The sequence below is a fragment of the Pholcus phalangioides genome, unplaced genomic scaffold (assembly GCF_987345545.1).
Source record: "Pholcus phalangioides strain wild (caught in Gottingen) unplaced genomic scaffold, Ppha-v1.0 ptg000008l_1, whole genome shotgun sequence".
NCBI classification, from domain to species: domain Eukaryota; kingdom Metazoa; phylum Arthropoda; class Arachnida; order Araneae; family Pholcidae; genus Pholcus; species Pholcus phalangioides.
This window is the reverse complement of record NW_028301601.1, coordinates 38,826,083-38,841,786: the sequence shown is the minus strand read 5'-3', so window position 1 is coordinate 38,841,786 and position 15,704 is coordinate 38,826,083. Positions and strand designations below refer to the sequence as shown.

At 36.8% G+C, this 15,704-nt stretch overlaps 1 protein-coding gene across 2 annotated transcripts in view; it reads right to left on the bottom strand.

Annotated features, from left to right (window-relative positions):
- Positions 1-15,704, bottom strand: part of Rab14 (RAS oncogene family member Rab14) — a 51,723-nt gene that overhangs the window by 21,862 nt on the left and 14,157 nt on the right. For both annotated transcript variants that reach the window (XM_089234637.1, XM_089234638.1), the window contains 5 exons: positions 12,468-12,645; positions 10,144-10,210; positions 6,129-6,216; positions 3,773-3,803; positions 3,377-3,445 (listed from right to left, as the gene is read on the bottom strand). In XM_089234637.1, coding sequence (XP_089090763.1) covers positions 3,377-3,445; positions 3,773-3,803; positions 6,129-6,216; positions 10,144-10,210; positions 12,468-12,645 — 433 coding nt within the window. The remainder of the gene's footprint in view (positions 1-3,376; positions 3,446-3,772; positions 3,804-6,128; positions 6,217-10,143; positions 10,211-12,467; positions 12,646-15,704) is intronic.

Genomic DNA, 15,704 nt, shown 5'->3' with positions numbered 1-15,704 from the left:
TCCTCCATAATGCTAACTGCTTCGATTGGCCTCCTAGACATATCATGATTTAAATATACACTAGAGGCAACAAGAATAACTTATAATCACCTTCATTTACATAGATGCCTAAACCAGAGCGTTTGACATGCTCTCTCGTCCAACAGTCCTCTCCGGCTCCGTATCCTTTTCACCCGATCCAATTATTACATACATCACTTCATTTCACTTCCGACACACATTCCCCCCTTTTATGATGGAAGGTTTTTGTCAATGGAGTCTGTTAAATCATGTATGAAAAGTGTTAACTGGGTAGATACAGATAACGATCTAAATCCTTGTTGGTTAGGAAAGAAAAATTTAATTGAATAGAGGTGGATACGGATATTCTTGGCAATTATGTGTTCAAAGAGCTTTCAGCAAGAGGAGGTGATTGCGATAAGTCTGAAATTGAGAGGGTGGGACAGTGAACCAGTTTTATGGATGGGAATTATCTTATTAATTTTCCAGTCAGAGGGTAGATTAGAAGTGTTCAGTGAGACGTTGAAAATAATGAGGAGATAGTTGCAAATTTCATCGCGCAGAATTTTAGGATATGATTGGGGATCCCATCGGGGCAAGTAGTGGGGTTTAAATTTTTTTTACAATATTCAGGAGACTGGCTTTAGAAAAGGAGATGGGACAGGAGTTATGAAGTGAATCACAAAAGACATATTGGGGGGGGGGGGGTGGAATCAGAGGAAAAAACAGAAGAGAAGGTCCGGTTAAATTTGGAGGCAAGATCAAGGGGATAGGTTAGGTCCGAGTTGGAAGTTTTGAGCGAGGAGGTACCTGCTAATTTGGGACGGAGTAAATTCCAAAATTTTGAGGGATTTGTATTTAAGATAGGTAGGCAATAAGTGGGATAGGTAGTTGAATTTGTGGTGAGAAATAAGGTCTTTGAGGTTACGAGTGGATTACGAGATTTTGTTTCTAAGAGTAGAGGAGTCGGTAAATTTGCATTTAGAGACGGATGATACTAAGTAGCCAAGGAATGACCTCTGCATCTTCACCCTGACTTGCCGCACTGACGAAATGTTCGCAGCTACCCTTGACTTTCAAACCCTAGCAAAGTGGTTTTTCTTACTGCACTTATGGCACATGGCGTCCTTGGCCGGGCAGGAATTCTTGTCATGAAAATTTGCTCCTCCACACCAAAAACAAAGATAAGCTTCATTCCTACTGCGGGTCTGGCACTGCTTTTCCTTCGTTGATTGCTCTTGTTTCTTGAAGTCTGAGCCATGGATTCCCCATGGATTCCTGCGACCCTGGCTGGGTCCCTGGCTAGCTCTGAGCTGGCTTAACGCAGGTTTGTGTATCGCCTCCTGCTGCTTCCTGACAGATTTGTATTGTCTTGCCATGGTCGTAGCTTTCTTCAGCTGAAGTTTTTCAAACAATCTTTGGTCGCTGACACCCACAACAATGCAATAGTGGATCATCTCTTCTCAGACTGCTTGATACTTGCATGATTCCGCTAGCACACAGAGAACAGAGATGAACTCCACGGGTTCTCCGGAGTGTTGGACACGGTTGTTGAACTTGGCCCGCTCATATATGACATTTTTCTTGGGCAAGACATGTCCGTCGAATGCTGCTTTAACTAAATCGTACTTCTCCTGGTCCGCTGTTGGCAGGTGAAATAAGGTGAAAATGTCCTCCACTTGATCACCTAACAGATAAAAAAGCGTGTTGGCCTGGTCTTTCTCGCCCTTCTTGCTAGCCCTGACGCGTCGCAAAATCTTTCGAAGTATTTCTTCCATTTTGGCCACTCGGATGCCGTTGCAAATGAAAACGGTTCAGAAACGGCACTTGAAATGTCGACGACATGTTCCTAGTCCTAACCATAGTCTTATGTAAAGTGGCGATTTAAGCTTAGTTATTCAAACATAAGTAATCAAGCTAAGACTTAAGCAACGATGTTCGAAAAGTGGATCTGTGGATCTTTCTGGATCCCGCAGCTGCCACCATACTTCGCTTAGCCTCCTAGATATATCACGATTTAAGTATACACTAAAGCCAATGGGAATAACTTATAATCACCTTTATATACATAGACACCTAAACCAGAGGGTTCGACATGCTCTTTCGTCTAACAGTCAACAACCTGTCCTCTCCGGCTCCATGGCCTTTTCGCCCAATCTAATTAGTATACATCACTTCATTTCACGACACACTAACCTCTTTTCATGTTTCAACCAGAAACTGCAGAATAACGAAAATAAGCTTTTTCAATAGAAAAGGCTGTCTAATAGAGCAAAACCTTTGCTGCTTAGCGGCAAGTTTTGTAGCTACAGGAATGCCACGATACTACAATATATATCAATGTCTACTGACTTGTAGAGAAAAAAAATTTTGAATATAGAATTAACTCAAATTAGTGAACTTTTTAGTTATGAAAAGTTCATATTAGTCTTATCAGTGTGCAATATCTTTTTGGGGATCCATCTGCAACTACAGAAACACCTGATGGCAGTATACGGAAGTAATTGTTAAACTTCTGCATATCAGGTTTCTATCTATCACAGTTTTCAAGTTATTTCATTTTAAAATCAGGGAGTCTTTTGAGAAACACATTAAGTATCCAGTTTTAAACAGTAGTTAACAATAAATGCTATGCAAAAGTGTCTCAGCGCACATTAAACATATTCAAACTAATTTTATCAGTGTTTTACATTAATATTTTGACCTAAAAAGAAGTAATTTAGCTCTGACATGGCCAGTCAACAAAAACGATACTGGGTGAGATATGGCTTTTAAATGTTTGTGCACTCATCCCTTACTAGCATGTAATAATGTTATACGTTTCTCAAAGAAATGTTCACAAGATGCATGTGAGGTCTAGTAGTCCTAGTCAGTAGCACAAAACTTTCCCATTTTCAAAAATTCCATACTAAAAATCACTCAAATTTCTCAACAGAAGAGTAGCAACCACTACATAGAACAGAGAAAATAAGCATTTTATTAACTCCTTAAACAGCACAGTAGAAATAACTAAACTCTCAATAAAATGTCTTTTTCAAAAATAAAGTAGACTTTTTCCCCCTATTTTCAGCAGATGTAAACTAATTGGTATTGAGAAAAACGTTCTAGCAAGAAATCAGCTTTACAAAATATCTGGGCTCGTCAATGCTAAAATAAGAGGCTTTTAAGGAGGTCAGATATCTCATCAATATCACTCAAAGGGTTAGGCAATAGTAAACTTTTCCAGCTTTTATCACATTCCCAATATAAAACTTTTGTAAAAATTGAAACTAATGATTGCATTTTTTCTTAGGAAAATTATAAATTCTTTGATATGCAGTAAGTGATTCATTGATCAGAAACAAAAATAAATAAATGTCAGATGATGAAGACTCACCTTCCATCTTGGATATTTTGATATATTTTTTTAGCTGTCTCCAAAAATGCTTCTTCAACATTTTCACCCCTAAAAAATATGGAACTAATTGAATCATATATATCTCGTTTATAAAAAAATTATAATTTTTAAAAAGGAAAGTTTTTATGCAAAAAGCACTGTCAAAGAATGATTGAAGGTTTTGTACATGGAGTAGCCCCTCATTATAATACCCATTTGGATATTTTGTGCCTTTATTTAAAAATTTGCTATCAGAACTGAGCCATCAAATATATCATGCTTTATAATAAACAAATTGCGCTCTTTAGTCATCTCCTGGGGCATGTGTAATATGATGAGGTGTCATTGTATAAATAAATTTTCTCTTCAAGTGAACCAATCAAGTAAATAACTCACGTTTTTGCACTAGCCTCAACAAACATCAGACCTAGAAAGACAAGAAAAAAAAATTAAAAATGTTTATGTTATGTAAAAATGTTCAATGTTTCACAAAAATTAATTATCCAAAGCAGTGGTTCTCTAGCTGGAGTCATATGAGCTATTAGAAAGTACAAATGAACAATTAATTAGCCCTGTAACAGTGGAATGCATTTGAAAAAATTTTCAGAAAAATGCATCAAAAATGGAAGTATTTTTTCCCTGCTTAATTTTGTGCATTATATCAATATAAAAAAGATAGACAAACTCAATTTGGCCTTCAAGATAAAAAGACAAACCATTCGTCAAAACAAAAAAAAAAGTCTAATCACAAACATTGCACTTTTCATGAGTTTCAAGCAACACTGTTAAGGGGTTAAAGCATTTAAATGAAATACGATGGGAAGAAATTAGGCTATTTTTAGAATCCACAATAACTGGTGAGCAATTTGTTGCTTGGCAGTGGTAAGGAAGATGGTCTCTCAGACTGCATATTAGGTACACTTTTTGAATGCAAGCAGAAAAACTATTTTCTTAAAAACTTAAATACAGTATACCTTATGTGTGTGTATTTTATGCGTCTTTTTCAAAAATGAAAATTTTTATTTATGTTTTTCCTTGTAACATGTTTTATACACTGGTGAAATAAATTAAGATAATTTGCATATTTTATCGAATTTCATGAAAAGAACTGAACTGAATGTAAAACCACTGCTTCTAGACAAAAATGTAAATCTTGTACGTCAAATACGTAAGCGTACACGTGTGTTTAGGCGGAGCCAGTAGAGAAAAAGGCTTAATAAGCTTGCGTAAGTTAAGACGCATTTCGTTCACTAGCACACCTCGGTGTTATTTTGCAGCAATCGGTTAATTTCAAATTGTAACAGTAAAAATGAGTAAACACCAACGTTTAGATGATGGAATGAGGTGGCGAATTGTGGGGAGGCTAGAAGCAGGCCAATCTCAAGTCCAGATTTGTAGAGAGTTCAATTTAACGCCCAGCGTAACTGAACTATGGAAACAGTTCCAGGATACCGGATCCATCGAGAGAAATCCTGGACAAGGTCGTCCAAGAGCCACGATGGCCAGAGAAGATCTCCATTTGTCGATTATAGCCAGGTGTAACAGGAGTGCTACAGCTTCTCAGCTCTCTCATGACTTGTATGCAGCCACAGGAACCCATGTATCAAGGGTGACTGTTTCCAAAAGACTTCATGAGAGAAGGTTGTTTGCAAGAAGACCTGCTTTTTGCGTCCTGCTCACTTCTACAGACAGGAGAATCCATTTATCATGGTGCAGAGAGCATAGAGATTGGAGTATGGATCAATGGGCGACCGTTCTCTTCACTGATGAGTCCCGGTTCAGCCTAAGCACTCGCCGTATGTTCATATGGAGAGAACCTGGGACCCGCTACCTACCCTCCAATGTCTGCGAAATCGACCATTATGGCGGAGGAGGTTTAATGGTCTGGGCAGGCATCATGTTGGATGGCCGCACACCTCTCCATGTCTTTGAAAGAGGCACTATGACTGGTGTGAGGTATAGGGATGAAGTCTTGGAGCCCTATGTTCGCCTTTTCAGGGGTGCAGTTGGCCCTGAGTTCATTTTAATGGAAGATAACTCGAGGCCACATAGAGCTCTTCGGCTCGACGATTTTCTAGAGAGTGAGGATATTCGCCGGATGGATTGGCCAGCCAGATCTCCAGACCTTAACCCTATAGAGCATGTCTGGGACGCTCTGGGGAGGGCAATTGCAACTCGCAACCCCCCTCCGGGAACCATCCAGGGAATGAAAACGGCGTTGCTGAACGAGTGGGACCAATTGCCACAGGAAATGATAAACTGCCTTATTTCAAGTATCAAATCACGCTGTGAGACCTGTATATCTGTAAGAGGGGACCATACCCCCTATTAACCCATCTATTAATCCATTTTTTTGTTTATTCTGCAACCGCTGTTTATACCTTCCGACTCCAACGAGTGTTACGCACGATCATGCGTGTATATTACAATTATTGAATGGTTATTTGTTTTGTATTGTATCAATGTATGTACATATCAAATTTCATTAAAATCGGTACAGTAGTTCTAGAGATAATCGACCAGGTCTGCAAATTCTGTTAATTTCTTACACCAGTGTATATAGGCAAAAATGAAAAGTTAAGAAAATTTTGTGACAGGTGTGGAAATTTGATATTGAATACTTGCAACCCCAATTTAATAGTTCAGAGATAAAAAATAAAACTGAGATGAATAGCTTTGTAGTTGTCTTTCTCTAGAAAAAAACCATATAAATATTTTGTATTCAATGTTTTTTAATAAATTTTTACATTACCATTCTCATCAGCAAACTGTTTCGCTTCTTCATAAGTTACATCTCTTTGAGCATCAAGGTCACATTTGTTCCCAATTAAGAAAATCACCTGTATATTGGAAATAAGTTGTTTAATGAACACTTTGCTTTCATCTACACACTGATATTAAATACCTCCAGCAAGATTTTTTTAAAAATTCAATTAAAATGGGAAAGGAAAACCTACAGCTTCTAGAATAGAAATTTGTATATTAAGTTATGAAAATGAGACAAAAACAAAGACTGAAACTTACCTGTCTATTTTACTGGCTTTAACACAAACCCTAAACTGTGAAAATGTCTGCAATCTAGACTTTCCAGCTTTTTTTTCTGTATAACACAAAATTTCTACCAAATAGACGACTTTAAGGATTTTTCCTCTTTCTTTCAGTTTTTCATGAATACATTAGTTAGTTATCCCTAGCAAACCAGAGTATGACATTTTACTGGCAAACTGTTGATCCTAGAGCTATAATTCTAATTGGAAAAAGTTTCCAAATAAAGTGTAATATAGGTAATATAATGTACCCAGATGTGCCAACTTTTGGAATCCAGAAATCCGGAGATTCTCCCAAGGGCACTCATAAACTTGATCAGAAAAAAATTTTTTTTTTTTAATCAATTAAGAAAAAGTTCCATTCCTCCCCCACAAGGCAGGTTCAGCATTGGCCCTCAGCATAATATAATTCCATGTGGAATAGAGAAATTACATCTACATACCTTTCGTGGTAATTGATAATCTTGGGTATAGAACCCTTAAAAGCTTTATACAGCTTAATGTTTTGTATTTTCTTTCTGAAGACATATTTAATAGGAGGAAACAATTTAAAAAACTTCAAAATACGAAGCTGCCAACGAAAAAACTTGTGTTTACCGCACGGCTGTTAATGGAATACAATAACGATTATACAGGAATTTCGGCAACCAAGGTCATGCCTCTGATAAATGATTGATGATAAACGCTACCTAAACAAAGTCACATCTTTGCCAGTTGCTTAAATGCAGTCACTAAGCCCTTTTTACGGCTGCTCGATGGAAATGACCACCATGGTGTCCTCCATGAGTGTTTTACCTAACGATGACAGCAGTCATTGACGTCACAACAACGTGAAAGCTCACATAATATATAATTTTCTGCCAAAATCAGGAGAAGTTTTAACAAATCCGGAGAGCAGGAGGAAGGCTGAAAAATCCGCAGTCTCCTGCCTAAATCCGGAGAGTTGGCAGGTGTGTGTACCAAATAACATACTCATATATGTCATTCATGTTGCAAGGCTAAAGTTATTAAAATAAAAAAAACCAACTTTTTATACAGTCTTTGTGTGCCCCAAAATCCAAATAGAAAGTTTTTGCCCTCTCTCTCCTAATGCCAACAGAAAAAATTTCCATGTTCCTAAGTGCAATATTCACTGCCATAATTCAAATTCTGAAAATGGAGGAAATTTGGGAAGAAAACAGCATTAAATGTGGGTAAAATGGTTTTTCCATCTGCACTTAGAGCCCAAGGATGCCATGGTTTAAACAGCTATCATTATCTATAATGAACTAAACTGGTGAATCAAGAAGAGTGAAATTAAGCAGGAACAGGTAGTTTCAGAGAAAACAAATTAGAGCAATTATATTTCATCAAATGAAAATAAGCTCTATTTTAAGGCCAATTTTAATTATTAGAATGGCCCATGTAAGTACAAGCAAAATATAATTGAAAGGTTGGACAGGGCTCCAGCCCTGTGAGACCTTTTCCAAATTTTTTTTACCACTGACATTTGTCATAAACTCAAAGGAAGACCTTCCACCATTAATTCTGAAAGTAATTTTACACTATTTTTCAGGTAATCCAAGTTTTCAGTAATCTGAGGTGGTCCCAGTCCTATTTTCCACGGATTATTGGGAAGACTACTGTGGCATAAGCAACTCTATAAAAAAATTAATTAATTAACCAAAGGTTTAGATGAACTTCGCAATCACGTGAAGGAATTTAGATGAAAATGAAAAACTGAAGATATTTTTATTTCACAATCCAATCATGAAGCGCAATATGTGGCCGTGTGACCTTTACTTATGTATAATGTGGCTAGTTTATTTGTCTATTTCTAAGAATATAAAAGGAAAAGATGTGCTCCTGGAATGGACTTCTTACCCAGTTTGACGCTAAAAGTCTCATAGTGTGTCCTGAAAACAATCAAGTTTTGGCTTTTTCATTAAAAAAAAATTCAATATATTCATCTATTTTATATGAAATGACTGAAAACCTTTCTAAAAAAGAGATATATTTTTGTAAAGTGATTGCGAGGTGGACATAAATTCATCTGGCTCAACTAATAGCCATTCTGATTATTCACATGAAATTTAATGCCAGCTCATTAACAGCTTATGCTAGCATGCATCCACTAAAACCAGTTGTGTGAAAAAAAATAAAAAAAATTGCCATAAGCCAAAACATTTAATAAGGAATTGCACATTAGCCAAGGTATCATGGTATTTCAAACAAATGTGTTGAAGTAAATTAGAAACTTCAATTTACAAAGCATATTCATTACTAGAGGTAATTAAATATTTATTAACATGTAGGACATATTTTTTAGATATATCAAATATGGATCTTTAGCAATTTTCACATTTCATCCAGGAGGGTGAAATTTAGTGGATGTCTGAAACAAATTGAAAAATCAGTTGAATGTCCAGATGTGAACTTTTGCCTCAGGAAATAACCAAATATAGGCAGTAACCAAATACAGTGGTTACTGCCCATAACGTTTTCCAAGAAATCGTTATGAGAAAAAAAACGTTGTTAAGCGGGAAAAAGCTTCAAATGGGAAATCTTTATGACCATTTGCAAAGTTTGAGGTCCCACAAAGCAAGTCGCAATAAGCAGGATCCACTGTATATATAAGTTTTATAAGTAATTGTAATTATAATAAGTAATTGTTCGATAAAGCTATTACAGTAGGTTATTTCCACAAATGATACACAAATTCTACTTTTTTCCCATAATGCGCACACGAAAAGCCCAAATAGTCGAAAGTTATTAATTTAAGTAGAGTAAAAACCCTCTTAAAACGGTCACCCATCTTTTGTGGTTAAAGAATAATATTTCCGGCTTTATTTACTTACAGCATGCATTTCGAAGCCCTGCTCAGCGGTCTCTATGCTGAAATCTGTGTTCACATTATGAGCAATTAAAATAACAGATAAGTACTTCGAAACTCTTGAGACATGGAAAATTCATAATATCCATGTTCATTATAAGCAAGTGTTCAACTGTATTTATACTGAGTGTATATTTCTTTCTCTATTTTTCTCAAGACTCGAACAAGAGCTGACTCCACCCACTGACAGTTTATTGATTGTAGGGAGGGAGTAAAAAGATGTTTTACAGTAAAAGCAACTCGAACAGAACATTGCAAAACATTCTGCTTTGAGTTTTCATGGTATTACAATGTACACTCCACCCCATACACAAACCAAGTTACAATTGTGAAAACCCAAGTGTAAAAGACATCTTTCAAAAAAAATTTCCCCCATTAAATACTTGAGCTTGTATAAAAAAGCTGTGTAAAATCAAATTTTTTTAATGTTATTTTATTGCATTGATTATTCCATTTCAAGTCGTCCTGTATGGTTAGCCCCTAAGTATTCATATTCATATAATCTTTGGATTGTTTTGGAGTTGCAGTTTTGTTGTGATTGAGGGCAACATATGAACTTAATGGAGATTTGTGTGTCACAATTTAAGCTTCTCACTCCAATAATCTGTCTTTTGCACATTCAATTCAAGTTTGTTTGCAATCAACCACTGATTATGCCTCAGTTCATTCTCTGTCTTTATTATTAAAGTTATTTCATCATCCTCTAAGTGCAAAGCTGTATCGTCAGTAAATGAAATAAATGGACCGTTTTGTTTACAGAAGTCAGATAAAAATTAGAAATAACATGGAACCAAAAACAGACCTTTTTTGAGAGACTTCTTTATTCAAGTATAATGTAAAAAACTTACTGTATTAGGATTAGTCAAGTTTCGTGCATCAGTCAACCAGCTGCTTAAATGATTGTATGTACTCCTCCTATAAGAAAAAATAAATAAAATTTTTGAATCCAAAAACTTGCATTGTCATGATCACAATTTTCTCATTCAAAATATTTAAATTTCTGAAATCGCATAGGTAGAATCATTTTCATTTTAATCATAGAGAAACACACTTTCTTCGCTTTCACTACTTCTTCCACTTTTTCGCGTACATGACAAAAACTGGTGCATCACAATTTAGTTTAAACACTAAAACATAAATATACATATCATTCCATTTCCACCGTTCAATTAACCAATCAAATTTGAGTTTGTCTTTTTTTGTAACGTAGAAGTATTTCTTAGTTACACTCACTTTCTTTTGGCTTTGCATGGGTAAGGTTTCACATTGGTAGTTCCCTGAGGTGCTCATAATTCTTGAGCAGGGACCCCCTCAAAAATGTTAAGAATGTAGTCAGAGTGCTATTTGGGCTACTACTGGTTGCAAGGTGGGCAATGATAAGCAGTACCTTTGGAGAGTCCATTTATTTTTGTTTGTGTGATATTTCATATACACTGGCGGAAAATAAAATCCTAACACAGAGGAGGATTTGTGCTAGATAAACAAAATTTGGGAGGCATGTTTGCACATCTGAAAGATGACGCCTATTCAAATTTCACACTAGATGGATAATAGTGAAGCTATGATCATACAACTTACGTTTGCTTTAAATATGCAATGTGAACTTCATGAGAGCGTCATTTATCGTCCGGATTGGACATTGTGAGCTACATTTAAGTCAAGAATGCCTTTAAGGAGACAAAGAAGGCAGTATCATAAGCTTGCTGAGTTTGAACAAGGCTGAGTAATAGGGCTACGAGAAGGTGGATTTTTTTTCTGCGATATTACGGAAAGACTTGGCACGGATGTATCCACTGTGCAAAATTGTTGGCAGGAAAGGCACTGTCTCGAGAAGACCGGGGTCCAGCCACACACGAGCCACTACTGAAAGGGAAGACTGCTGTATTCGCAGCATGGCTTTGGCATATCGTGCTGCATCTGCAGCAGAAACTAGAGCTTCTGTTGTTCCCAGAGTAACACAGCAAACTGTAACAAATTGATTACTTCAGGGACAGCTCCAAGCCAGATGGCCTGTAGCGTTCATTCCACTAACTCCAAATCACTGCCATCTGCGATGTCAGTGGTGTCACATTAGAGCTCATTGGAGGGCATAGTGGAGATCTTGTGTTCTCAGATGAGAGTCATTTCTGCCTTGGTGCCAGTGATGGTCATACGTTGGTAAGAAGGAAGCCAAGTGAGCGCTTGGGAACCAAGCTGTCAGTGGCGTAGATACACTGGACCTACACAAAGAAGTTATGGTCTGGGGAGCAATTTTCTATGACAGCAGGAGCATTCTCATTGTTATTCCTAGCACCTTGACAGAAAATTTGTATGTCAGACTGGTGATTGAACCAGTTGTGCTGCCATTCATGAGCAGTATTCGGGGGGGGGGGCGTTTTCCAACAGGATGACGCTCATCCTCATACTGCTTCCGTTACCCAACGTGCTCTTCAGAGTGTCGACACGTTGCCTTGACCTGCAAGATCACCAGATCTTTCTCCCATCAAGCACGTATGGGGCATTGTTCGAAGACAAATCCAGCGTCATTCACAACCAGCATTAACCGTTGCTGATTTGGTTGACCAAGTACAACAGGCATGGAACTCCATCCCATAAAATGACATGCAGCACCTGTATGACACAATGCATGCACGTTTGCATGCTTGCATTCACAATTGTGGCGACTAAAGTTATTAATGTTTTCACATTATATTAACCACCATTTCACATTTAAAATTAATCTTTTCGTGCTTACTTTAATCAGTGACCTTGAAAGTTGAAAATTATGTCACCCTCCTTATTCATATGAAGGTTTCAACAGCTGGCTGATGTGAAGATGAACCCAGAGAAAAGAATATAACAAAAGCTCCAAGGACAAAAGTTCATTGCTTCAATAGCATAGTGGTCTAGACCACTCCCCAGGCATGTAGGTTCGATTCCCCATAAGCCAGTTGAATTCCCTTTCTTGAGTTCATCTCAGCATCAGCCAGCTGTTGAAACCTTCATACTTGAACTTCATCCTAGAAATGTATGACAGTTACGCCAATGCAACACCCGTGGACTAAGAAAAATAACCTACTTTCCAACTTTTTTCCCCCTTACAGCTGCCCACACAGGATGCCTTTATTAAAAGAAACACAGTACAATCAAATCATTTCATTTTACACAGATAAGAAAGAAAGAAAATAGTTACCTTGTGATATCATAGACCATAAGTGCTCCAGCAGCACCTCTGTAATAACTGCGGGTTACTGCACGAAAACGTTCTTGTCCTGCTGTGTCCCAAATTTGTAACTTTATCTTCTGACCACAAACTTCCATTATTCTGGTGCCGAATTCTACTCCAATGGTGTGAGGGCAATCTGCCATAACTATGGAAAAAATATATATTAGAATATTTTTTGAGATATATTCTCTCCCACATGTTTCACATAGCCTAACTTACCATTCAACTATATTGTATTTTAGAAAAGATGACAATCTTTGTTCAGGGTTCCCAGCAAAATCTGCTTGATCATTTCTCTGACTCCAAATTTTCCCTGACCAAAAACGCATACACAGAGTTCCCACTCAAAAAATTAGGAAAAGTAGGATGGGGCGGACCCCCCTAAATAACATAATCATAGCATAATATTTAAAAAGTTCTTAAGAAATTCATTTTTTTAAATTTGTAAAAAAATTCAAAAATAATGTTTTTTCACGCCACTATTTCAATATCCTATAACAGCAGTTCTCAACCTTCTTTGACTTGCTGAGCCCTTTTAAGTAAAAAAATTCTATGGCAGAGTCACCCCACTTAGTAGGCCAATTTTTTAATTATTCATCAAAGTTACTGATAATTTTTTACTATTTAAAAATATTTAATTTTTCTAAATATTTTACTTTTTTTTTTAATATATTTCCCTCGAGCAGCCGCAGAGCCCCTGGAGAGTGCACAAGGAGCCCCAAGGTCTTCGCAGAGCACCGATTGAGAACCGCTGTCCTATAAGATTGACTCAAGCTATTGACTCAAAGTGAAATGACAGAAATGACTTGGTAACAAAAACAATTTTTGGACAAAATAGTGCACTTGCAACCACAGATAATTCTATCCTGTCTCTCCTCACAATGTGTTACATTATTATTTTTTGAGGAGTTTTCCAGAGTACAGTGAGTAAACTTTCTTCCTCAGTGCACAGCAAATTACGAAGGCATGTAAGTTTTTTTAAGAATGAAGCTCCTTCGAGACATCACAGAGCAAAATGTATAAGTTACAAGGTCCAATGTAAATAAGTCCAGGTGAACTGGATGGTTTTACTGCGCTGTCCATCTTTTTCAAAGGGATTTGTTTACATTTTACTGTTCAATGTCATTGTCATAATTTTCGATAAATAAAGCACTTTTATTTCTAGCTCTTTGCAGAGCTAGTAAACATTGTTTATGCCTCTACATGTCCTAAAAGTACAGAAAACAATCTAATGCTATTGGGTGACATCAAAACCTAAAATTAGTGGCTCTTAACCAGGGGTGCAAAAGAGCATTTTAATGGTGCGAGATTTAAAAAAAAAAAAAAAAACATGTTGACTTATTATTCAGGAAAATTAAAATCAGGGGCGGCTTTCCAATCCAGATCAATTTCAAATTTTTTTTACAGAAGCTGCAGCCTCTAATTTATCAGATCTTGCAGTAAGTTTTCACATGAGATCTTGAAAAGAGCTTCAAAAAAAAAAAAAAAATGTTTGGGGCTTTGAAATCTTTTTAGAAATGACTTGCAATCTGGAGGGAGTCTTAAAAAACTCATCTCACACTTAATGGAGTATCTTTTACTGCCAGGCCAACAGAGGTAGCTTACCTCAAAGAGACTTGTTGTTCTATATAAATTTCACATTGTCAAAAATGTCTATAGCTCTTTCCGAACATTGTACATTTTCAACCCATCTCTTAAAAAAATTCAGAGAAAACAATTCTCCTTCAATTTTACCCATTTGTGGTGTCTTGTAATGTGTATGAACTGTGTGTAACAAGGAGGAGAATTCTATAAACAAAAAATATATACTAATGAGGAGTTGTTTCATCCCATCCAACTGCCTTCTATACAACCCACATGTAGAACCCCAACTCCCCCATCCTGACATATTTGAGTTGCCTCTTATACAGAGGCAGCAAAAAAAAGCAAGAGGATAAACCATTTTCTCAGAAGAGATAGAAAAGAAATTAGAGCTGGTATTGGCTTTGTTTTCAACAATGGAAAAGAGGGTCTCCTCCTTAGACCCCCCCCCCCCCAATCCATTTACTGAAAAAGCAGGTTTAGTGACCTTGACCAGCATTGGTTTCTAGTATAAACAGTAAAACCTCGATAAGTCGTCACCTCAAGTTACAGAAAAATTATGCCGACTTAAGCGGAGTTCCATCAGTTTTAATGTGCGGTGTTATGAAAATCATATAAATTTAAAGTAATATGACATTTATTAAAGTATGAATCAAAATAACAATATTAACAAAATTTATAGATTGCAAAAGAAAAAATAATAGCACTTTTTACCTTTTTTTGATCTCTTATTACTTCTTTGGTAAAATGTACTGGTACATTTTAGGGAGGGAAAGTGTGCACCCTTTGCAGGGAAAAGTAAACAGAAGACCAGTGAAAGAATGTCTGATTTTTTTCAACAAAGATATTTTGTTTAAATTTGAAGCCCTAAATTAATAGAGCCCATGCTTTCTATGATTATTTATTATCCGTGCCCGTTGCACTTTGATTTTAACTTAATTAATTTGATTCTTCGATTTACATAATTTTTGATTTCCTTGCACTATATGTAATCTTTGACATATCAATAAATTTTGGTTTTACCGGAGATGCCCTGCCCCTCCCCCTGGGGGGAGGTGTGAAGTTCTTACGTTGCTTTTTGCGACAGAGCTTGGGTGTCTCATGGTTTACCCAGTCTCTCCAATGGAGCCCATGCAAAAATGAGATCTAGCTTGAACAGCCCCCAACGTTCCAAAACCCTTAGTCGGCAAATGAACTTCCCCAGCGTAACTTTCGTTACTTAAACTGTTCCGTTTGGGTATATAGGATTTTATGGTGACTTTTAAGCATATGGCAATGCTGTTAACAAGCTTTTTTTTTTAATGGGAGCCATAAAAATAGTCTGTTCCTCTTCCTCAAACTTTTTCATAGTGACTAGTGACCGAAATTAGCGACGAGTAAACAAGGGTTTAATAACATTGTGGTCTATGAGAGCTGGAAGGGTCTGAAGAAAAATTACGACTGAACTGGGGTGATGACTTTTCAGGGTGACGACTTAATGAGGTTTTACTGTATATATATATAAAATCTCACCTTCAACTGATAAGACATTTTGCTCATGTACACCAAAGTGTCTCTCAGTAGGGGATCCAGAGGAAAATGCAGATAAAGATTGTTGATAAGGCTTCCTTATTCTCTCCCAGA